A 25,879-nucleotide genomic window follows, 5' to 3' on the forward strand; every position below is an offset into this window, starting at 1 on the left:
GTGCACATCTTGAGCAGGACAGGACGGAGACCCTCACCTCGGCCAAAGGCAAGGGCCAGCGCTCGCTGGGGGTCTGTCACCCAGTTCATCATCTGACCTGGCTCCAAAATACCATTTTCCTGGGCAAAAGGAGAGGAACAGGTAACGCTTTCTTGGGAAACTATGTGAAAAACACTGTTCAGGGCACTAGGTCTGTGCAGAGCCTCCCCGAGCAACACCGGAGCGGATGATGAAGAGGAGGAGGAGGAGGAGGTTTCTGGGTGAGGTCCCTCCTGCCACCGCGGGATGCAGGTCGGTTCAGGTGGTGAGATACCCCTTAAAAATAGGTATGACCTCCTCCTCGAGCTGTATTTAATGCTAAAAAAAAAACCTACTCCTTTTTCATCACTGTTCTTGCCCTCTTGTTAACTAGCAGCAATAATATTGTTTAAACAGGGGTTTTCCTACACAAGCAGTGCCCGCGGCCGGGCGATGGACGGCACCGGGTTTGGCTTAAAGCTGCCTTGGCGTCGCGGCCAGCGCGGGCTGGGCACTGTCCCGTGGGGCCGGGGGTCTCCTGCGCCATCCCAAAAACGAGCAGGGAGGGGTGGGGGGCTGTCGGGGGGCTGCCTTTCTCGCGCACGCTGCGCAAAGGCTTTAAAGCCCTTGTGTCCCATCGGGCACAGAGGGTTTAATACTCAAAAATAGCTATTACGAGGCATTCAAGTAAGGACAGCCTCCCTGCGGTTAGCCTGTCCCTTGCCGTTCAGCTCTCTTCCAAGCCTATCCTGCCATGTATTGCTCTCGCAAAACAGTATTTTGGCTTTTCCCCTCGTTAATCTCCTCGCTTATTTGACATTTCATTTTATTGCACTGATTCAAACGGGCCAAATGGCAATTCCTTTCAGATGTGAATGAATGTCTTCTTTTTAATGCAACGCTCATACTCCAGGCCCCAGGAACAGAAGGGCTTTTTTTTTTTTTTTCTTGGCCTCGTTGGTTACAGAGAACAAAATTAAACTTGTATTGCACAGACACTGAAGCCTTCCTGCTAAGCACATCCATCAAATGGTATTACGAGAAGAAATTACAGTCTCTTCAGAGCTGCTTTACCTTTGTCAAATCACCCTCCGCTGTCACTCCCATAGATATTATATCATAGGTGTTACGTACTTTATATCGTCATATGTTTAGGTCATATATGATAATGCGTGTTATAAAATACATGATATAAAATAATTGATGTGGTAGAGAACAATTCAATTATTCTTCCAGTGCACTTTGGAAATGCGTTTTGTAGAAGTGTGGGGTTTGGGTTTTTTTAATGGCAATTTTTGCAGATGTTTTAGAATTAAATTGTGACTTTTATGCATTTCAGCAGCGCGCGGACTAAATACTACCTTGCCCTGACGCGCAGGACAGCGGTGTCATCCCAACGCTCCTTTCCAGCCTGAAAAACCCCGAAGCACCCTCCTTCCCTCCGCTCGTCAGCTCCTTGCACGATGCTCCGTGCGTGCAAGGCGATGCTGACGGTCGTGGGGCACCGTCTGGCTCTCGGAGCCTTGCCCGCCATCCCATCTTTTCGATTCAAAATAGGCGCTGAAATAGGATGACCTGCCCTTCTCTGGTTATTATATCCTCAGCCGGAGCTGCTTTTTGCGGCACGGTAAGAGCTCCGAGGCGGACTGTGGTGTGCGCTTGCGTACGTGCCCTTTCTTCCTTTGAAGCTGTTCGAAGATTTTGGTTTTTTTGGGGAGGCAGGACAGAGTGCCCCCTCCTCCGCCTGCGCGATCCCCCACTTCTGTCGTTTCTTTCTTTCTCGGTGAATAAAAGCCCTTTGTCTTAAGACAGGGAGGATCGCGTTGTTGAGCCGGGAGAGCCTCTCCGGTGACGCAGGCGCTGCTGGCAGCCATCCCGCTCCGGCACATTCCTCCGGCAAAACCCCTTTCCCCTCCCCGGCACCGTGCGGTGGGGTCCGGCTCAGCGACGGACGCAGGACGGCCTGCCTTCCTCCATCAATATTCGCTCCGGCGTCGGCAGGGAAGGTTTTAAAAGGGGAGCTCCGGCCTTGGACCTCTCCTCCTTCCCGCAGCCGACGATCCCCTCGTCCCACGCCGAGCGTGAGGGACCGACTGCGGCGGCCAGGCCGACCCGCTGGAAGACGTCCCTCTCTTCGCCAACCCGGCCTTCGTCGGGGATGATATCGACCCTCGTTAACCGGGTGCTGCGGGAAGCATCCGAGCTCTGGCAGGGCTTCGGATGGGCTGGAGCAGCTCTCCGACGGAGAAGCGAGGCCTCGCTGCCGCCCGAGCCGCCTTCGCCCGCCGAACCGCGGCCCTTCAACCCCGGCTGGGCGCCCTGTCGCCCTCTCCGGAGGGGGAGACAGTTCGAGGGGGTTCCTCAAACTCAACTACGGCCGCTGCTGCGGCGGCGCCGCGCCGTCCTCGCCCGGGAATTGCCGCTGCCGGCGGAGGTTGAAGGAGCGGATCGAGAGGCAGGCGGAATTGGCGGGCGTCGAGCCGGCCACGGAGGACTTGGGACCGACTGGCCCGGACCCCCGAGGTATCCCCACGTCGTCGGCCAAGACCTGGAGGAGCCGGAGGCCCAGCAGCACCGGGCCGCGGTCCCGGCGCTCCGACGGCAGCTCCTCGACCTGGAAGCGCAGATGGCGGAGCTGCACCGGCTCTTCTCGCGGCTGGAAGGGTCGTTGGCCCCCGGCGGCACGGGACCGCCGGCAGCGCCGAGCGGAGCATCCTGCGGGTCCTCGACCGCGTCGCCCGGACCAGCGGCGAGGTGAAGAAAGCCGTCGAGCGCCAGCGGCTGTCACAGCTCTTGGCCCTGCCTTGGTGGGACTGGTCGGGGAGCCTGAGCTGCACCGGGAGGGTTTTACGGCGGCTCTCGTGGATTTTTCCCTCCCCATCCGTGCGAGAAATGGTGTCCCCAGAGGTTGCTGCTGTCTCGTATTTCTTGCGCGGCGGTGCAGGGACCATGCGCGCCTTGTGCGATGGTGCAGGGGCTGTGCGCAACTTGCACGGCAGGATGAGGACCACACAAACCTTGCACGGTGGCACAAGGACCGTGCACACCTTGTGCAGTGGTACAGGGACCATGCACACCTTGCACAGCAGGATGGGGACCACACAAACCTTGCACGGTGGCACAAGGACCGTGCACACCTTGTGCAATGGTACAGGGACCATGCACACCTTGCACAGCAGGATGGGGACCATGCACACCTTGCATGATGGCGCAGGGACCACGTGCACCTTGCACGGCAGGATGAGGACCACACAAACCTTGCACGGTGGCACAAGGACCGTGCACACCTTGTGCAATGGTGCAGGGGCTATGCACGCCTTGCACGGCAGGATGAGGACTACACAAACCTTGCACGGTTGCACAAGGACCATGCACGCCTTGTGCAATGGTGCAGGGGCTATGCGCGCCTTGCACAGCAGATTGGGGACTGTGGACACCTTGCACGGTGGCACAAGGACCGTGCACACCTTGTGCAATGGTGCAGGGACCACGCGCACCTTGCACGGCAGGATGAGGACCACACAAACCTTGCACGGTGGCACAAGGACCGTGCACACCTTGTGCAATGGTGCAGGGGCTATGCACGCCTTGCACGGCAGGATGAGGGCTATACAAACCTTGCACGGTGGCACAAGGACCGTGCACGCCTTGTGTAATGGTACAGGGACCATGCACACCTTGCACGGCAGGATGGGGACCATGCACACCTTGCATGATGGCGCAGGGACCACGTGCACCTTGCACGGCAGGATGAGGACCACACAAACCTTGCACGGTGGCACAAGGACCGTGCACACCTTGTGCAATGGTGCAGGGACCATGCACACCTTGCACGGCAGGATGAGGACCACACAAACCTTGCACGGTGGCACAAGGACCGTGCACACCTTGTGCAATGGTACAGGGACCATGCACACCTTGCACAGCAGGATGGGGACCATGCACACCTTGCATGATGGCGCAGGGACCACGTGCACCTTGCACGGCAGGATGAGGACCACACAAACCTTGCACGGTGGCACAAGGACCGTGCACACCTTGTGCAATGGTGCAGGGGCTATGCACGCCTTGCACGGCAGGATGAGGGCTATACAAACCTTGCACGATGGCACAGGGACCGTGCACGCCTTGCGTAATGGCACGGAGACCAGACTTGTGCTGCAGGGCAGGCACCCACAGCACTCCAGTGCCCAACAAGGAAAAGCACTTTTAATACTATGAAACCTGGCTTAAAAAGTTTAATGTTTTTATTATTATTATTATTTAAAGGAGAGAGGGGAAAAAAAAAGCCTGTTGAAGTTTTTGGCACATTTGTTGTTACGTGGGAGGGGACGTGCTGGCTCGGTGCCACCATGGAGCCGCGTGAAGGCTCTTCCACCGCATCTGAATCTTTATTCTCCCCACTTTCTCCAGTTTCTACTTCATGGGTGTTTTTTACATGCATTAATGTTGCATTTTCATCGGGTTTGGGCTGGGTGGCCGGGTTCCCTGCATGGCTCACCCCATGGTGTGACACTGAGCGGGGGGTTACACAAACGATGCAGTTTTTTGGGAGACTGCAGGAGACGGGCTCGCTCTGCAACCTGCAGGTTGCCAAACCAGCCAATATCGCACGTGTGCTGGAAACTTGGTGTGACCCTTTTCTCTGGTCCCCGTGATACCGCCTGAATTTCCCAAAACCTCTCAAAGTAGGTACCGGGACCTGGTTAAGTTTCTCGGGAACCCTCCATGGAAGGTCCCTTTGTGTCCTGGCAGTTTCTAGGGTCAGGTCCCAGCTGTCTTGGCCACATTTAGGCTTATTTTCCTCTTCTGGCTGAGCCTTAATAAAACAATTTCTCAGTAACCTCTTGAGTGTAGATGGGTGAATTATTTCTTCGCAGCTGGTAGCCCAAGTCTAACGAAGAGCAGAAGCAGAATGACTTCTTGGTGTTTCTACTGGGTTAAATTCTTATGCATCTAGAAAACTTAATTTTCAGGCTGATGAACGTACCTCTTTTCCCTGTATGGATACTTTCTGTCGACCTGGAAGATTCCCAGCGTCAGGAATGTCCATCCTTGCGAGAGCGGTGGTGCCCTGGGGAGCCAGGCTGAGCGGTCTCCGCTCCTGCCTGCTTTGTCTTTGGGGTTTTTTTTTGTTTGTGAGGTCTAAATGAATATTACTTTTTCATTCAAAACTTGATGAATGGAAGTTACCTCCTTATTTAATTTTCATTTGAAAAAACCCACAACGTTTTATCTGAGAGAAGAAATGGTCTTTTTTCTATAGAAAATTGAGGAACCGGCACTGACGGAGGCCAGAGATTGCGCTCGTTGCTAAAAACTAGATGCAATCACGTAACTAAAGATGATATGAAAATGCTAACGTACAAGGGGAGCAAAAGCAACCTTAATTACGCCATTTCCTAAACACTGAGTCTGAACTCAGCATCCCGAACGATGGTACAAAGACAGGAATAACTATTTCATCAACAAAGCTTCATGGAGAAGTGGCCTTCTCATGGTTCATTTCTCTCCTGTTTGTCCAACAACCCCAGAGGAAGTTTCCTAAAGTGGAAATCAAATAAAGGCAGCAAGCAGAAGGACGAGATTTATTCACACTTGCTGCATTACGGCGCGGTGCCACGGCGGCTCCTGCTCCCAACCAGCCTCTCCAGCGCGGGGCAGGGACCCACCTCGGGTGGCCAGACCATGGGAAACGCCCTCTACATCTAATATTAAAAAAAACACATTTTATGTGCAGATGCAAAAGCAGCCTCCTGGGAAACACTGAAGCCTCTTTACAGACTCCCAGGACATACAGAGAAGGAAAAAAAACCCCCAAACTTCAGCGAGGTAGGGGAGGTGGCAAATCTAAATGCAGCATAACTTATATTTAACCACGTTTTATGCAACGCCAGCACGGCTCCGTGCAAACAACCTCTCTGGAGACCTGGCTGAGCCCTGGCTCGGGTCACTGGGCAGCAACCAGTGCCAGCAGCCCTGCAGAACTGGTTGAGCTGCTCAGTAAATGATTATCCATAAAGCACAGGAAAAAAAACCAACCCTGCGTTATCGTCAGTGCTTTCAGCCAGGGCGTATTCCCAGGGGTTTTCATGGAGCACGACCGAGGTGACGGTCCCCGAGCGCCGGCTCCTTCACTGGTGGGACTGCAGCAGCAGCCGGTGGCACGCTCTTTCTTGCATATACAGGATTAACAGGAAAATAGCCCTGATTTGTGTGACGAGGACCGGTGAGAAGTTAAAGAAGTAGGAGAAAAAGTGGAGAAACTTTGCAGCTCGGAGCAGATCTTTCCATCGATGGCTTCAGCAGTTTATGAGACTTTATGAGTTTGTTCATCAGGTTTTTTTTCTGATGCTTGGTTGCCTTTCATTAAATATTGGCCTGAGATGAAGATGGATTCCTGCAGAGCAGAGTGATTAATAATATTGTAATGTGGGCATGAACATTCGACAGGATGGGGAATTTTCCTTTCTCTTCTGACTAAAGGTTGGGACTTCATTTTGAGCACATTTGCTTTATGAATATTCCTGGAGATAATGAAGCCAAGGTGGAGGACCTGCTTTCGTGATTCAAAGAATATACATGAGAGGGCTGCTTTAATTATTTCCCAAATGAGCATCTTAAATTTAGGAAGTTCACATTTAAGGGGAAAATTAAGAGAAAGCCAAACATGTTAAGTTAAAATCAGGCTACCCAAACCCCTTAGCTCTGTTCTGTAACGACACGCTCAGAATGAGATTCATTTAAAGAGGAACTTTTTAGTAAAATGTGTTAAAAGGAGCTGGCTTAAAAGTACAAAGCCTTTAGAACAGTGCTGGCAGCACACACTGCTTTTCACTTGCAAAGTCTTTCAGTTGAAGAAATGTCACTCAAAAGAATTTTTTTGAAAAGTATAAAATCTTTTTCTAACATTGAGACAAGCAAATAACTCCAGAACAATTTAATCACCCTATAGAACCTTTTTTTTTAAGGTGAGGTAGATTATTACAGCTTAACAGTCTGTCGCTCCTGCTCAGAGACCCCAGGAGGACTCCTGCATTCCAGTTCAAACACTGAATTTTTATCCCTTCAGCACTGCTGATTTTTCATGTCACAACAAATACAGAATAATTTCTTGTAAATGCAGCTTTTTAAAAGCCTCCTGAATGTTGAATAGAACGAAGATCCCTGAGTTCTGTTCAATTCACAGCATTTGTTTGGCCAAACCTCTAAACATACATGTTTATTGGCAGAAGTGGAGGGGAAAGTTGCATCAGTGTTTAGGACTGTAGTTCCATTTTGCTGTACTCCAGTTGCCTTTGAATAACACACCCTGGCACGAGAGCAAGGATAAATTCTTAATTCAAAATATTTATATAATTTAATTCAAGATGAGAGATTTAATGAATTATATTTTTGTTTTCCTCAGACTATTCCCATTGAAAACCATCACCCAATATTTCCATTTCCAGAAATTCTCCAAAAAGTGGGGGTTTTGTTCAAAAAGGCTTTGTATACCAAATCACACTTGGTATTTTTATTTCAAGTGTACTTAACGTCAAATCAGAAATTCATTCTTCTGTGTGGGCTACCAAGTTATTGTGATGCTTCAAAACACGTTTTACATTTCATTCACCAATACAAAAATGTGTCAGCAATTTAAATTGACTTGATTTGTTTTCCCCCAGTTTTTCCTGTATTTTCCAGTGAATCAACAACTCTATTCATAGAGCTCATCAGATACGTACTGCTGCTGCCTGTCTTTGAAAAAGGCAGAGATCTGGCTCACAAGCCTTTCTGCAGGAGTAAGGATCACTGCCAAGAAATTCAGGGGAGCCACTTCTTGTCTTTCTAGCAACAGGTTGGAAAATCCATCCTTGGTTTTTATTGGCAAAATGGGTTCATTTCAGTGTTGTTTTGGTGCTTACTTCAACTGGGTGTCTTCTTTGGTGTCCCAGCAGCCTGATCTGCGTGGGCAGCATGCAGCAGGTCAGATCTCAATTTTAGATCCTTTTTTAGGGCGTTTCTCTAACAGGCATGAAATAAATTGTGTTTTCCAGTGTTAAAATATTGCTGTCGGATTTCCTTGGCAGGGATGAAGTTCGACATCCATGCCTCTTCCTGCAGTCAACTCATGCAAAATCTACCAGAAATAATTTAGGACGAAGCAGTTCAAGGTTTTTACAGGGGTCCCTGTCTTAGAAACTCCACTCCTTTGGTTTGTTGACCTGCAGTTTTCCAAAGAACTTTTGCTGAAGTTTTCTCCAACACTGCCTTCTAGTGGGTCTTCATGGATGTGTTGCTCCAACTCACCGGTGTAGAGGGGAGCACTGCGTGTATCAGCATTTCAGACCCAAGTTTGGGGAATAACCTGGACCTTGCACAAAATTGCTTTGATTGACCAGATCCGAGCAGTGTTCTTCCACAGAAAAGCAAATTTGAAAAGACTTAAGGGAGATACCAAACTCCTGCCGAGGCCGTGCCTGACCAAGGGCAATGTCCTCGGTGGGAAATAGGGAAAGGAAAGAACACAACGATCAGGGATGCTCAGTGAGATATTCCAGGTGTGAGGTTTTGGACAAAAGGTCAAGTTTAAATGGGGGTTGTGGGGTGAGTGGAGGGGGAATTTGGCAAAGCTCAGACCCAGGGATGTGCCCCTTGTTGTTTATTCTCTCTCCAGTTTGGGGGTGAAAGCCCTTTCTGAGTCCTGAAAGGTGGCAGCACCACGGCCCCGGGACCCTGAGCATCCCTGCGGGGACGCAGAATTAACGGTGACAGTAGCACTGGGGATACATGTGGGTGATTGATGGCAACCCTCTGCCTCTTCCCAGTGAGAACAAAACAATTGTAATTTTTTTGTGATTTGCTTTGTATTCAGTGCCTTTTCGGCTTTTATTTTTTTTAATTAACAATGAACCTCTTCCCATTCATTCGGTAAAATTGCACCGGCAGAGCCCGAGCAGCTTTGCATGAGAAAGATGCACAATGAGCTGTTGTGAGAGGAGTGGAAGGGAATAATCATCTTGTGAACACTCAATTCAGGCACCAGGTCAGGAAAAATGGACGCGTGGAGAGCAGAGTCCTCACGGGTCCTTCTTGTGCCATTAAGCTCTGAAACCGGGAGAGCTTTGCCCTGCTCTGTAAGCCCAGGCTGTGGGAGATGGTCCCCTTGTGGGGCCGGGGATGGGGGACCTGAGGGATAACCCTGCACCCACCCAGGTCCAGGGGGTCTCCTAAGGTCCCTGCCCACCCGAAAATGCCCATCTCCATGGCTCAGGTACGGTTATGCCCAAAGGGAGACACTTGGTGCTTCCTGAGCTCCCCAATAAATCCATTTATTATCTATTAGAAAATCAAAATAGGGGTATATTTCTTTATTCTTGTTTCCTTCTGTGTTGAACATTTCCTTTTATTTTGTGTGTCAATCTTGGCATGCAAAGCACTTTTTTTTTCCATTTTCTTGAGCGAGGCTGTGTCAAGAACATACATTTTGATAATTCCTAGGCAAAAAAATATCTCCACAAGTCCACTGACATAAATGATGAACTGAAGTCTTTCAAACTGATCACTAATGAACACACAATTTTTCCTTAATTTCCTACACTGTCATGAAATGGTTGTGTCGCTAATTAATTTTAAGCAGTAAAAACAAGTCTTGAATTTACAGCAAGATTTATTTTCAGTTTAAGGTAAGGTGAAACTAAAATCTCATATTAACAGTGAGTAAACCGACTAGATATTTTTTTTAAATACTGAGGGCAGTGACTTCTGTTCATGTTACTTGAATCGTACTTCTCATAGGATTGTGTACTTTTAAAATTCTGTATTTTGCAGTTGTTCACCTAAGAGGGTGTTGCCTATGTTAACAAGAAGGTTGCTCCCGCAGGCAATAATGCAAGGCACAAATATGCATGTTAACAGCCTGTCCCAATCCTTCTGCTTCTGTGTAAAATCAGGGGAATAAATCAAATGTGGGATTTCGATGGGGCAATGCAGTAGTGGGGACACGCAGAAACCAAGGAGGACCAGATGCTTGCACCAGTGCAGCCCTGCTTGGCTCAGGCTGGATCAAACCATCATGGGAACAGTGTGATGGGCAGCTCAGACTGGAAATTCCTGTTTACCAGAGTTTGAAGCCTTGTTTGCACAAATCCTTTTGTTTTTCTGGGCAGAGACCTGAGAAGTTCTTCAGTGGGGCTGATTTATGGTCTCTGCTCGGCCAGGGGGCAAAGTACTCATGGTGGGAGAGAGAGAAAAGAGATTTGTGACAATTTATTATACTCACAAGTCTCCCATCATGCCACTTCTGAATGGAAACGACGGATGCGTGTCGCGGTCTGCCAGGATCTCACATTAGCATCAGATGATGAGATGAGTAGATAATAGCTTCTTCGGGAATTATTTGGTTCTTCAAGACAGATCCAGAGGACAGTTTGATGTTGTCGCCAGCAATCTGCATTACTGGAGCACTCGGAGGCTCGGGAGTGAGTCACGCACGGGGACGGGACAGTGCCGTGGTGTGATGTACACGCGATGGCAATGCTGTAGCTTTTCTTTGAAAAGGGGTCCAGAGTCACCTTTGCGGCCCATGGAGTGCGCAATATTAACCAAGGCTTTAAATGGCCTCTGTAATTAAAGTCCTGGTGCAATCCTAACTTCACAGGTAGTTTTTCATTTGGCTTTTCAAAGCAAAGCATCCCTTCTGGGCTTTGTAATTCGGATCAGTGTCTGGTTTTCTGAAAATGGGTTTGGTTTCAGTAGTCTTGTCAAGCCATATGCAGTCTGGGTAGCCAACCACTAAAAAATTTCCATTAATAATAGAAGTCTTAAATAAAGCCTTTCACTCACTCTGAATACATAATTTTTTTCAGGTTGGATTAACAGTGAGAGGGAAAAAAATGGCTATGAATTTCCTTTAGAGAATTGCATTCCTGTTCCCTGACATTTGAGGATTCATTGCCCAAGCGTTCAGGCAGGTAACCTGGAGCCCCTGTGTCCTGTCCCAGCCTGCGGACACCAGTTGCTGGAGAAAAGCAACAGCAAGCACCATCTCTTCAGTGCAGCTGCATCCCTGAAATGGCCTTAGCCCATGGCATTTTCTGCGTGCGTCATGCTCCCAGCTCGAGGGGATGCGGTTCTGCTCCCTCCTATGGGACCAGGCACCCACTGCCTTTCAGCCTCCTGGAAATTATCCTTTCTAAGGCATCTCCCCATTTCTGCCCAGGCTCCTTGCCTGCTCTAAACAGAATTCAGATTCAGTGCTTTGCTCCCAGCTTATTTCTCCTTGAAACCTTCCTTGGATTTGCTCATCGCTGTTTGTACACAACCCGCTTTTTGTCTTTGATGGGTATAAACCAAGCGCAGACAAAGCAGAGTGAATGCCACGGTTCTTGGCTGAACCCTCAGTGATTTGCCATTGTAACACATTGCAAAACAGCGTTGAAAAGAACTATTGAGTCACGATACACTGCGTGCTGGAGCAGTGCAAGGAGAAAGGGGGTTGGTGCCCAGCGTGACTCCTCGTGCCTCTCAACCGTGCGATGTTTGCTGGGGGAGCTGCATTGCATCAGCGGCTTTTTGGGTTTCATTAAAGGATGAGAGCTGCTTTCCGTCCGAGCTTTTTTTTTTTAAGCATATAGGCTTGCAGCTCATCCTTAAAGATTTCCATCCATTTAATATGTCTTTTTTCTGTACTGTTTTATAATGCAGAATAAGCTATTTCTATAACTTATGGGAAAAGAGGTTCATGGGAGCACAGATGTGGGAAATAAGGTTGGCAGAAGCTGAAAGAGAACATCAAGTGCCGCGGTGGTTTTCACTGTAAAGGATCACCAGCAGCTTTAAAGGCAGATTTTTATTTGAGGGAAGGAGGCTAACAAGGTACAGCAGACACAGAACAGACAAAAACCTGAATAAGGAGGTCCCTTTGAGCGCATACGTTGAAATCCAAGTACCAGAACAACTCTCTCCTGACGGCGGTGTTTTATTAGTGAGAGTAAACAGGAAAGTGACCGGAGCCAATGGGTACAAATGATCTGTATCACAGAAAACCATTCCCCATCTCAGGCAGAGGCTGGATATTCTGATACCTTAAAATAGAGCCAAGCGAAGGCATGAGTCACTTCATCCACTGGGCAGAAGAAGAGTTGCCAGCCAGCGGGATGGGAGAAAAGTACCTGGTGTTGGGCTTTTTCTATCATTGTTACTTTATTTAGCTATGCTTCTTTAAATGCATGCATTTCCTAAGAAATACAGATGACGTAGGAATAAATAAAGTTTTCCAGTAATATTTTCGGAACCTAACATAACGTAGCTCCATTCACTTCTTTGCTATGTATGTGGCTTCAAAACTATAACGAAAGATATTTAAAAAAAAAAAAAAATCCCCCCTAAAAATGTCAACTATAAATCCCCTCTGAGCCGTGGTACAAATATTTGCTGTACCTGTGTGTGAAACACGAGTATTTCAGGCAATGCTGAGGCAGCAGGTGACCCAGGGATGGGGATGCAGCAGCAGGTATTCGAGGCGCGTGGCTCGCTGTCCTCGGCTGCAGGGAAGAGCCTTGCTCCCTAATTTCAATTTACACCCGGTTTCAATGATTTACTCTTGCTACCAACGTCTATTTACAGCTGTGCAATGTATAAGAGAAAATCAGCCTGGAGCAATTGAAAGCTTTTTTTTTATACCTTGATGTACGCATCTTTTTGGGTGCATTGCCTTTTGGGGGGGGCTGACTCCCACACAGACACTGGGTGGGAGCTGTCAGACTTGCTGGGCACAGCGTGTGGTATCGGCATCGGTCTGACATCTCAGTGTGGTTTTCAGCCTGAGCCGCAGGTAGTCTCATCGCACAGAAGAATTACCAGCTACTTAACTTTGTGTGGCGGTGTGCTCCCCAAACCTGACCTGTATTTCCCGTAATCCGGCTCAGGTGGTGAGCACCAGTGGTGGTTTTAAGGGATGCGTCTGGTCGGGATGGCTGCGTCCGGCTCCAAGTGGGTTCGGAGGAGACGGATAACAACCCAACAGCCAACGGCTAATTTAAACAATGCGCCCACCTAACCACAGCGCTGGTCAATGTCTGTCTCAAGCGAAATTTGGAAGAAACCAACCCCTGTAGTCGGTATGTAAATGCGACTATGAGTCAATTATCTTACTCCATCCCCAGCGGACAGCCCAGGGCATGCCGAGCTCTCCTGCACGGCAGCGGGCTGCACACCAGGGTCTCCCCTTGAGCAGGGACACCTCTGGAGGTTACTCCTGGAGGTTAAGAGATTCCTTGCCGCAACGGATTCTCGGTAAGTGATTAATATCATGCTGAACTTCGAAATCTCAGCTGAGTCATGTAAAGGATTGATTGCGCATGTATAATCCTTCAGACATAAACCGTTGACCAAGTCTGGGACTAAGTCTGGGTCCAGTCGCGCCTAAAGTTCCCTCTGAGAAGGCGTTAGAAGGCGAGGGGGTCCTTTCTGGACCTCCTGACTCAACGGGAGGGTCTCCCCGATAGCTTCATCTGACCCTGTCCTCTATGCAGTAAATATACCAAGTGACCCGCGCCATCAAATCTTGTTAAACCACTGTCGCATTTAATATCAAACTTTGTTAAATTGCTGGTTTGTATCAATGAACATATCGCTACTTCTCTTTTACAAGTGACGTGCGTTACTCCATCCGTGACACCTTGATGTTAAAAACCACATTGAAGTGGCAAGGGCACATATGTGATATTTTTTCAAAACAGACAATGGCTAAAACTTACTATAACAAAATGAATTTGATTGACATGTGTATTTGCAGGGTAACGGACTTTCTTTTATCCCCGGCACAATCAAATGTGAGCAAGATATTGCAGGTTTTTTATTAGGGGAGTCTTTTATTGTTTCTTTTACAGATGTGCACATTAGCATTCATTGGCAAAACACATCTGTTAAGAGAGCCCGCTGCATCTTGAAATAGCAGTCTTTTTTCTCTTTACTCCTATGTCTTTGTTGTTAATTATTATTTCAGAAGGCAAAAATATGTATATTTGCTTCCCGTTTAAAGGCAGCCGCAGGCTCGGGGTGGTTCGGAGCCCTACTAAAGAGGGAAGGGGTAGCTTTTGGGTGCTAATACGAACTTCTGGGACTCTGTCACCCCTTTTACAGAACAAACACGCAGCAAGGGGTGCATATGGCTTTTGCTTATCCTTGCTGTGTTGCCTAAGGACTCTTGCTGTGGCCAAAAGCTGCGATGTGGGAGCACTGCCTCCAGCGAGACCCGCTCCTCAGCTCGCCTGCTCTTCGGACAACTGCCAGCCCGGTGGTAATCAGAGCAAGTTGTCCCCTGCTGTCAGCAGGAGTTGATTCATCCTGACTCATACCTGCGCATCCAGTTTTCGGGGAGGAACACAACAGCGACGCGGTCGGGGACGGAGGCAGCGCGTTCTCCCTCGGGTGGGTACAGTCCCTGCTTCCTTCGCTGAGCACAAGAGACCGTGTTTGTCCTCTGTATCGCCGCACCGACTTCAGTGCGTGGGTAGGGGACAGAGCCGTGCTCGACGTAGGTATTTTCATAAGGTCCGCAGATGTGCCCACCAGCTGGGCGCACATCCCGCTGGACCACAAGCTTTTGCCCTGAATGCAGAGCTGCGGTGCCAGCTGACATAGCTGCTGGAGTTGCCCTTTAGTGCTTGTCCCAAAGCATAAAAGAAATTCACTTTTTCTTGTTGACCCTCTCTAGAGTTGGGTCACATAAAAGAAATTCACTTTTTCTTGTTGACCCTCTCTAGAGTTGGGTCACATAGAAGAAATTCACTTTTTCTTGTTGACCCTCTCTAGACTTGGGTCACATAGAAGAAATTCACTTTTTCTTGTTGACTGTCTCTAGAGTTGGGTCGGGGGCATTGAGCATCCTTGCATCACCCCCCCATCCATCCCAGCCTTTCCCCGCACAAGGGAAGGCACCGACACGACGTAGGGTCTCCCCAGGGCTGCTGTCTCTGCTCGGTGCCCGTGTTCCCCACGATGCGCTCCGGATCTGTGACCTGTCACTGTGGTCCACGGCCTGGCCATGAGACTGGAAGCCGCTAATCCAGGTTTTCTGGTTTAGTAGTTTCTCTCCTTGCAGCGTACGGAAATATATCCCGATGGAAGTCCTTTCGGATCGAGCGGACTCCGAAGCAGGCACGGCTGGGACGGTTTGCCATCGTGACTCCTTGGTTTGCTCCAATGGCTGCTTCACACGGGGTGTTTATGAATTTGGACTGGAAAAGGTTGAAGACTTTTCCTTGGTCTTCTGTATTGAAAAGTCCAGCGCCATTTCCATGTCCTCATTTTGACTTAAAATATTCATAATTTTTTCTCTTCACAAAAAGCTAAAGGGTCAAGCTGAACTTTATTGTAACAAACAGATTTTAGAGTGAATTTTTACCTCCCATTTGTAATGACACAAAGCCATTTGTAATGAGAGGCTATTTTAGAGCTCAAGTGTGCTGTCTGGATTAGAGGAGTCTGTCTCTGAGATGTACCCTGTGGCATTTGCATTTTATGGGAAAAAGAAGTGGCCTCTCTGTCCTTCAGGAAAGTCCCAGTATTTTTTATGGTTCACAAAATTAGGGCAAGTGAGTGCCATTGTTTTCTCAATAGAGGATCCTATTTCCAAAACGTTACGACAGCAATAAACTTGAGACCCATAGAAAGCTTTGGAGGCACTGGCTGATGGCTAGTGAACTTCTGTTGGTGACTTTCAGATGAAATTGTGGGCAGAAAGCAACAAAACAGGAGCAGTCAATATTATAAAGCATGATTATTAAAGTACATCATTCTGTGGGCCACAAAGAACACTTTTTACTCGTATTTAATTTCTGATAAGCAGTTAAAAGCTTATGAGATGTGAATCAAACACGAAGTTGGAAGAGTGGAAGAGTGGTTTCCAAAAGTAATCCTCTTTCTCCTCTCGTGCGCTTGGACGACACGGTGTAAACCTCAGCGAAGCCAGGCCCTTAGACCCTCACTGCCTTTTTGCTTCCAAGCTCTATTCTTCAGAAGGTGGCTATTTCTGCATTTAATTCTGATGTTGTGCGAATGGGAAGAGAAATAATCATGGCAGTGCCTCTCTGAGGGTCAAAGATGACCTATCAGCAAGGGCAGCAATTCGGAAGGCTTTCCATGGCTTTCCACAGCTTTCCACACTAGGACAGTGTGACTCTGCAGTAAAAAGACTATTTTGCTTGCTATTTTACACTCAGCTCAACTCTGAAAGGGCTACTTTTAAAATCATTTGCCCAATTTTTTATATGGAGCCTGCCAGGCTTCAGAATAACTGAAGTGGAGAATATTAAGAATAGAGGAGCAGGGAAGATAAACAATCTTGATAGCACCGTACATATGCTGCTTGTTCTGTGCTGGAACAGGAACATTCAGGCACTTTTTCCAAAAGAAGCAATTAGCACTTTTTAAATAGCGATATTATGCAGTCAAAAAAATTTGCTGTGTTTACTGCTGTTGGGAATGTATTAGGTTTATTCACTACAACAAAATGGATTTTGTTTAGGACAGATAAGAGATAAAAGACTCGAAAACCAAATTTCAGTTGAAAGTTAGTGAATATATAAATCCAAGTGAAGGAGGAAAATAGATTGGTTAAGATGGACAGCAGATATTAGTTAGGTTTGCTACAGAAGTTTCCATAGTTTTTTAACATTTCCATAGTTTTTTATCCTTTCCATAGTTCTGGCCCCAGCGTCCTCAGAGATGAAATGGTTCCAGACGTACTATTTCAATATGTTGCACCCACCTTCATTTCACAGGTAGCGGACATGTGGCGCATATAGATGTGCTTCCTATGAGAACTATATGTAGTCAATGGGATAACACAGCAGTTAGGACTCCCAGAAAGCATCTGAGAAAGTTCCCCCATGAGACTAAGCTCAAGGAGAAGGTATAAATAACATGAAGGTATAAACGTGGCCTGAAATATGGTAGAAGTTAATCAGACCAGAAGTGAAAATTCAGGGCGGTGCTTCACCTCTCTGTCACTGAAGGTCTTGCCTGGAGGAGGGCCAAAGCAGCAGAGCCCTGTACTTGCTCTTCTAGTCAAAAAACCCTGATGAACAGACATGTGGCAAGTTGATCTCCCGGCAGCATCTTCCTCAAAGCTCATAGAGTCAGACAGAGCAGGGAGGACCCCTGAGCATCTCTGCTGCTCTCGCATCAGGCCCTGGGGAGCTGCAGGGTCCGCTGGACTCAGCCTTCACCCAATTCCTCAGAAATAGTGGGACCCGCTCTGTCCTTCTGCTGGCTTCCCACCTACACCACCAACACCCCCTGTAGTAGATGCTCCTTACCTGCCCGCTCTTCTCCTCGCTGCCTCCCCTACTTGTGTCCTGCTTTATCTTTGCTCACAATTCCTTTTCCAGTAATGTCTCTCTCTGCCTTACAGTTTTTTCCTAAAGTAGTTTCCATTGAAAACTCTGTAGCAGAGACAAATGAAGATGCAAAAGCACCAAAATACCTCACACCATGCCTCTCTCTAACTTGTTTGCTCTGTCCACACACTTTTTAGCTTCTTCCACTCTTCCTCTGTCAGTTTTTGAAGGCAAGGGGTAGCTTCAGGATTGGTTCTTTTTCCTGTAAATGTCCCTAGGCAGAAACTTATTCCGTGTGTCTGAAAGGCGCCCATCTCATCAGGCTCCCACTTTTGAATGGACCATTGGAATATCCTCACAACATGGATAATAATAGGCAACACCATCATCTGATCATCATAAGTAAATTACCTTTGGCTTTCTAAAGCCTAAAGCTCCAACCTGCAATTAGAATTAAGTGACTAGGCCACTTCAGCACACCACATCTGCAATGCAGATGGGATTTGGTAGATTATAACCATCAGCAGCGTACAAAGACCATGGTACTTAAAACCCGCACACTTAGCAATGGGTTTGATTCAACCTTATTAATAATAGCAGCAGCAGGAAATCAAAATCATAGCAGTGTTGATTGGAAGGGTCCTGTGGGGCTCATCCAGTCCAGCATCCTACTGAGCACCGGGTCAGCTGGGGCTTTGCTCAGCCAAGTCTCGACAACTTTCAGGGATGGAAACTTCACAGTCTCTGGGGAAGCCACCCCTCTGGGGGTCTATTAAACAAGTTTCTATTAAAAGTTTGGTGGATACTGGGAAAATTCCAGTGCAGGTTGGCTGTAGCCTGGGACTTGAGCCATTTCCTCTATTTTTGTTCCATTTTCTTGTATTTTAACCATGCCTAAAGTCTAAAAAATGGAAATAGGGAATCGAGCAGATGTGCATCAGTATCGTGCGCAGGAGAAAAATACAGTATTTTTTCCTTTTGTCTCAGAGTTGTTGAAAAAGCATTGGAAGAAGATTTTGAAATAGGCACACCATATATATACACACCGCCATACAAGAAAGCATGCCCGCTCTCTTGTGCTGTCACATAATAGAGTTAAAAAGAAATAAGTCTTATTTCCATACTGAGTCATTGCTTGCACTTTGTTTAGCGACTGTTGAATCGAATGTCGTTTCAGCTGGTTGTGAAGCAGGGACAGGTGCAGAATATCGTCTTTTTGTTTTTGCTGCAGATGCAAGCAGGGAAGAGAGCAATGTGTTTCTCATCCATAAAGCAGCAACAGAATAATGTTAAATTAAGACTAAAACATTTCTGATGAATAAAGGCAGAAGCACTAAGTTCCAGGAAGAAAATATGTTCCACAAGAAACTGAAGTTTTCAAACTTGCAAAATATGAATTTGCTATAAAACCAGACATTTATAATTTATTTTAATGGTTTTGCAACTTACGTGGCAACTGAAAACAGACTCAGTAGGGAAAGGACAGATTTTTCTTCCAATGCCATTTATGCCCCTTTATGAATCGACTTGGGCAGCTGAATGCAACCATGAGAGCAGGGAAGGCTTTGAAGAAATTCAAGCTACACGTGCTATTTTCTCAGCAGTGAAACGGACACAGCCACCGCCTCGTCTTTTGAGCTCTCCTCTGCTCTGCAGATCCCGTCCTGCCGCCAAGCAGAGGGCAGACGGGGTAGACGGGGCAAACGGGGCCAGCTGGGATGTGCAAATTCCCATTTCTGGGGTGCTAGCCTGGTTTTAGCAGCCGTACCTCCCGTCCCGGGCTGGAGGAGCAGAAGGTGGATGCTGCTGCCAGCATGGCCACCCATGGTGACTTCCACAAAGTCACTCAGCCCAGCACATCTTTGTACCAGGACATCCAGCCTGGTTGTCAAAAGCTTTTTGTAATTAATGGGTATGCAACAATGATGAGCAATCCGTGTCCTCCCCTGCCCAGTCTCCATCCAGGGAGGAACCAGAAGAGCTGGTTGGACCTCTTCTTGCATCCACCAGCAAAGCTGTGGGTTCCTGGGTATGTGGGAGGTATTACACAAATATACGGACCTTGGTGCCAGCTCGGTGCCCAGCACACAGCTGGGTGGTATCCTTGCACCCAACACGTTGGGCCATGGCTATCGGAGACATTTCTCACCATATCCCCCATTTCTAGACACCAGCATCCTAAGGGAGTCGGGCAGGTGCTAGTTTTCTCCTTCCAAGAACATTTTTAAGGTCTTGAAATGTCCCTTGCCCATATCAGAAAGTTAAAAAAATTCAGTTTCTTTCAAGTGTTTTTGCCATAATCTGGTTTTTCGCATATATGTTATTGCTAAATGTGTTTTTGGTTGGTTTGGGGGTGGTTTTTTTTTTTCTTTAAATGGCTACTTCTCATTTAGAAAAGGTTAAAATAAAAGTTTTCAGCAATTTCAAAGTATTCTCTTGAGGAAAGCAATGTAATGAATAAAATTAACCACAAAAGTTTTGATTAACTGACAAAAAGATTTTTGAAAAATTCCTGAGCAAATCTAACACTGGCAAAGCTGGAAGATACTTTTCACTCTTGTGCACTAAAGCATCCTTCTGGGTTTAGGGGCAACCACTTTTGGGGCAGGTGGATGTACAAGCATGGGCTTTGGAGTGAAGGACAACCCGAGTGGTGGTTCCCGACGGGCTCCATCCTGGGGTTCACATCCTGCCTCCATTTATCTGGCCAGGGATAAACCGTGAGCTGTAATTTCACTCCAGTTCAACCACTTCATCGCTTTTTCAGCCGGCAACACACAGTGTCCCAAAATTACTCTCCTGTGTAGTGACAACACATGCAGCCACTTAGCCGCTTGGCAACACCAAGGATGCTGATGAGACTTCTCCAGCCCATCTGGCGCATGGCTACCAAGGACTAATGTCTCCACCGGTGATGACACAAGGTATTATTTATGTATAGATTCACACGTGCTCCTCCTGGAACAGCCACGGCAGATGGACCGCTCCGGAAAGCTACAAATCCCTCACTTAGACACCTCCTGAGCTGAAGGATGGAGAGTGAGTGTTTGGGCGAGGGATGCTGGAGGAGATGGATGAAGGCTGGAGCCATGCCTCCTCCCCATACCCTGCCCTGCAGATGGGAAAGAAAACCTGGCCGAAAATGGGAGTAGGTCTGAAGATGCGTTTTGGAGGAGAAAAAGTGCCGGGGAAGAGGAAGGAACTGGGGGCAACGTGAATGGTTTGCAGGGAGGCTGCACGCTCTGGCATACAAGGTGCAAGAGAATGACGGGGCTCAAGTCCTGGCTCGTGAAATCAGCCCGCACCGTCACCGTGCAGACCCGCCACACCGACCAGGTGGGGTCCGGCCTCGGGCAGCTTCTACGGCAACCGGTGGTTAATTGGAGAAGGATCCACGCACTGTCATCGCCCGGCATATTCTGAAACAATGGCTGAACTGCAACTACTTCTGCTTTTTTTGCACACACCTTTGCTGATTATCTGAGTGGTTTAATCTGGAGTAAGGCAGGAAATAGCCGGAAATTGTTGTGATATCCCGAAAATATAGGTGAAGCGGCAGTCTCAACATTTTGTGCACTAAAAATCTTCATTCGTTTCCTCCAAACCCTGGGTTCTCTGCACCACACTTGTGCACTTGCACGCTCGCAGCTGGAGCCAGTGCTGATGCCACCTTTCCTCACCCAACAGCAGCGACAACCTCTTGTGGACACAACCGAGAGAAAATTGAGAATGCCCCCCTCCTCCATGAACTAAAACCCACACCGAAGTGATTTCAGTGTGTAATTAGACCGTGAGTGAAGACACCAAAGGCAAAACCCCGTCTGCCTTTGCTGACGGCCACGTCTCAGTGCACAGATGAGAGCTGAGCCTCCCACTCAACTTCACCCCAAACGGGCTCATTTCCACCAGCCTCCAGTGTAATTAAAGTATTTTATGCATAGTAATGGTTGCACTAATTAAATGTTGCTGTTTATTATTAAATAATGAAACTCATTAGCATACGCTGTGCAGCTGAGATGCTCGTGGCTGAGCGCTGGTGCCTGGCTGTGCCGGACTCTGCCCAGGTAACCTGTGAATTCACTGCTCCGACACTGGAAGATCCCCATTTTTAACAGTTTGTGCTGAGGGTATTAAAGCATTTTTACTTGTTTGGCCACAAGTATTTTAAATTGGGAACATTTTAATAGACTGTGCAGTGAAACATCCATATGCATGCTGTTCTGGATCACTTTTGATCCCTTTATAGTGTTCCATAGGCACTGGAAAAATCTGATATCTAGCACATTCCCAAGGGGAACATTTTTGCATTTGTACAAAGCTAAATTGATTGCAAGCATGCAGCCAGTACCATGACAAATCTAAGCTTGTTATTTTGCTGGTACATCATATAACAATGGTTTTATGAAAGCTGTGTTGTCGCTACATGATAATTTTCAGATTTCTTGAGCTAAGCTGAGCAGCAGTGTATTAAAGATTCATATATGTTGAAATATTCCCCGTATAAAATCTTAACACATACCCAACACTAATTTAAAATATTCCAGCCACTGGGTCAAAATAGAAGCTGGGGACCGCCCCCCCTACACGGCAGTGCTGAAAATCCAACTTGTTTTTACCACTCTGTTGCACATAGCCCTGGTGAATCAGAAAGCCCTGTTTACTCCTCATTTCATGTGATTTATTATCAGAGGGCCCAGCTGGGACCACTGTGGCTAAAGGATTGTCAGCATTTCCATTACCACCACTTTATAGCTCGGCTATAAAAATTTGCTCAGAATTGTGATGGTCCAAGTCTTTGCTTAGGAAGAAATTTTTCCCCTCGAAACTTTAAAGTGATTTAGGAACCATTAAGTTTTACGAAGGCGAAAGGAAAATAAAAAGTTGGACTTTGCTGATGGTAGATGCTTTTTTATACCCTTCCGAAGCAGAGTGGCTGGCAATAGCGGACGCTATGGGCTGGTCTTTCTTAACCGCTTGCTTGCGACCCCCCCTTCACTCTGGAAGCCCATGGTCAGTTTGGCAGCCGGCGATGCTGGCACCGCCGCGCATGAACGAATGCAAAACTCAGCGTTGGGGATGTCCTCGCTGCATGTGTTTTATTGGGGGGCATTTAACAGTGGGACCCGGTGGGCAGCATGACCTCAGCACGAGATGGTAGGAGCGAAACTGCTCAAGCTCCTCCCAGATAAACAGGTTCTTTGGAAAATAGCTTTATATCAGAAGCAAAAAGGGGCAAAAATGTAGAGTTTTGCGGTAGGTTTGTTTCTGGACAGCCTGAGCACTGGGGCTTGTGCTTCTGCAGAAGGGCAGGGGTTGAGCTGGGATTTACACGATGTGCAATGTTTCCCTTTATGTTAAGGCTGGAAACAAGCCATAATATAGTGCCTTGAAGCTGCACTGAAAGAGGGAAAATGGAGAATGATGAAAATTGGAGCAAATGCCCTTTTTCTGAAATCCGTCACTGAATACAATAGAATAATTTTATTTGTAAAATGGCAAATAATTTCCATGTTGGAAAGCATTTTGCTCAGACAGTTTGCTAGCAAGGAAACAATGCCTACAATTCATACAATAGCCAAAGAATACATGCGTTTGAAAGAAAAGAGTTTCAGAGACTCAGTGCGAGCATGCTGAATGCTTCTTTAATCCAACACACAGCCTTAGAGCGCTGAAATGGATCCTTGCAACACATTATGCCATGCCCTGAATCAATAGGTTAAAGCTTTCTCATTCACTCTGTACTATTAGGTCAAATGAAACTTATTTTTTTCTTCAAAACCACCTTTCATCTTTCTTCTGTGCTATCAGAGAGGAAGGAGCTCCCTGCGACCTGTTATATTTGAAATTATTTCCTATTTGATAGAGTACTAATAGTTGTGGGAACATATTCAGTGTTCAGCTCCTCCCGTTGTGAGCTTTGTCAGGAGTAGAAGAGGTTCGACCCTGCTCTCCTATTTACTTCCCACTAGAGGAGCCCATCGCCACCCATTAAATGAGATTAGAGGCCGACTCAAAGTGCAGGAATTATTCCTCTTGCTACTAATAGCCTTGATACTAGTAGAAAATAATTTTGTTCATCCCTTACCAAGCAACCCAGGTCCTAGGGTTGCCTACATCAGGCATACGTTCGGGAAATCCCTTACTACGCTGACATTATCGCATGGATGAATGCCAGGGTGCCCAGGCAAAGCCCATCTTCTAGCACCGCCTGAGACCTCGCCAGGAAAATAAAAATAAAAATTAGTATTATGCCTGGCAGGGAAGGAGAAAAGTAGTTAATTAACTGAGCCAGGCAGCAGCGGGGGCTGCCAGGAGGGATGTAGGGCTGTAGCCCATCCAGGGATGCACATCGTGGGCTGCGGCGCATCCAGGAGAGCTCAAACGGCACACGGAACACAAGGGTGAGAGGAATCGGCCTCAAGTTGCACCAGGGGAGGTTTAGATTGGATATTAGAAAAAATAGCTTTGCTGAAAGGGATGTCAGGCATTGGAACAGGCTGCCCAGGGAACTGGTGGAGTCACCATCCCTGGAGGTGTTCAAAAACCGCGTAGACGTGGCACTTCAAGACGTGCTTCAGTGGGCATGGTGGTGTTGGACTCGATGATCTTAAAGGTCTTTTCCAACCTCAACGATTCTGTGATTCTATGAAATCAGTGGCGCGGCTTCCACGCCGTTAAAAGGGCTCAAGCCGAGGCTTCCAATCGCTTCACCAGGGAGAAGGTGAAGGAATACCAGCTAGGTGGGTAATCCAGCTGCGTGTCCCCAGTTATGGATTATAATTCATTATGGACTATGTATATAATGTAATATGTAAGATATGATATATATAATAGTATATAATACGTTGTCACATGTATCTTTTGCTCAGCATTGCTGATAGCTGCAGTGTCCCACCTGAAATTTATAATTCTGAGCAGATTTTGGGGAAGGCTGGCAAGAGGAGTTGTGCTGCAAAATTAAATTGATTTCTTATTTAAAATAGACTTTCCCGGGGCTTTGCTTCTGCACTAACTACATGTGAGTGTGCTGTACCACTGAAGTGTGTGGGTTTTATTCTTTCTTTAAATAAAAAAACTAATGAAAATAAGAATCTATAAAGTTAGAGGGTTTTAGCGACTCTGTTGTCTCTGGAGAGACGCAGTTAGCTCTGTCTGAAGCATTTTTATTACCTATAGCTGCAAAATACTTCTATGTTCGCAGAAATGGCTACATTTTAGTTTGGTAGCTTATAGTGGAGTATTGCAATTATTTGAAAGACAGGTTGATATTCTATATTTCTATGTACAATTCAAAATGCAGAAATAAACGTCAAAACTGAAAAAGACTCTTTGCTTACATAGCGTAGAAGCAGCCTCCATCGGCGCCAACACTGTAACAGTCAGGTGGGAGCTGATCTCTTATCTTAATGTGTTTTTCTGAAGACTTGGCAAAAAATGAATTTTTAAAAGATTTTCCTTTATCCATACATCACAGTCCTGCATCCTGGTTCAAACCTAAGCTACGTGCCCTGAGCCATTAGGCTTTGGGAGTTGATGATGCACCAAGATATAACAAACATCTGAATATAAAGAAGAAATAGCTGCTAGACAAAATACAAGAGTCAGGATTACTTTTGCTAGTATTGTCATGGGTATCCAGAGGGCTCAGGGAATTAGGGAGTTTTCACAGAAAAGTTTGTGAAAGGTTTGCTGCGAAGTTATTGTGCTGGCAACCTCCTTTGCTTCAGTACTGCTTTACTATTTTACAGCACACAACGAATATACATGAATGCATTATTTCCACCACTATTTCCCCCAGGAGCCGACAAGAAACTTAATGATTTTTTTTTTTTTTATTTTAGCTCACAAGATTTATGTTGCTTTCAGCAGTCAAGGCTGTACATGCTAACGCAAAAAGCAAGCTCTGCATTCAGATATTGGGCTGTCACTTTGGTCTGGTTCTGCACCGTGTGCCTGGTCAGTCGTGATCCTTCTTCATCGCTAAATAACAGGCTTAAAAAGTATTGGTTTGTAGCCACACCTCAAAAATGGGCAATAGGAATATTAAATTCTGCAGCAGGCTTTTATTCCCTGGTTTTAATCTACTTGCAGTCCCCTGGTTCCAAACGCACCTGCGGATCCAGCATCCATCCTGCGCCTGGAGGCAGGCGGGCGCATCCAACCTGCCGACGTCCCGCTGATGTCTGCTCCGTTTATCACCATCAGCAGGGATGCTTCTCTGCCTGTCGACTTTCGTGATACATAATTGGATCAAAAGCGGGTATTAAAGGGAGTATTTCAGGATGGCGAACCCATGGCCCTGGGTGGCTTGGGAGAAGCAATGAGGACGCTGTTAATTGGGGAATTCCCAATTAGAGGATCTCGGGGTCAGCAGACCTGTGTGGCAAAGAGGAAAGAGAGGCAATAGGCTGAAACTGCAGAGCAGACACTCCGCAATAATCCTCTGAAGTAATTCTTACCCTGACAGCAGTCAGGGATGCCGTGCTGAAAAATTAGTAGTAGATGGCACCGTTTTTTTCATAAGGATTACGGGT

At 47.0% G+C, this 25,879-nt stretch overlaps 1 protein-coding gene across 1 annotated transcript; it reads left to right on the forward strand.

The window, feature by feature from the left end:
- The first annotated feature begins 226 nt into the window (after positions 1 to 226).
- On the forward strand, positions 227 to 25,590 carry LOC138690664 (uncharacterized). The gene is given in 10 exon segments (XM_069810698.1): positions 227 to 260; positions 2,105 to 2,190; positions 2,192 to 2,227; positions 2,229 to 2,260; positions 2,262 to 2,378; positions 2,380 to 2,430; positions 2,432 to 2,543; positions 2,546 to 2,692; positions 2,695 to 2,825; positions 25,437 to 25,590. Coding segments are annotated over 10 exon segments (900 nt in total).
- The last annotated feature ends 289 nt before the right edge of the window (positions 25,591 to 25,879 follow it).

This window comes from Haliaeetus albicilla, chromosome 23 (assembly GCF_947461875.1).
Source record: "Haliaeetus albicilla chromosome 23, bHalAlb1.1, whole genome shotgun sequence".
Lineage (NCBI taxonomy): Eukaryota > Metazoa > Chordata > Aves > Accipitriformes > Accipitridae > Haliaeetus > Haliaeetus albicilla.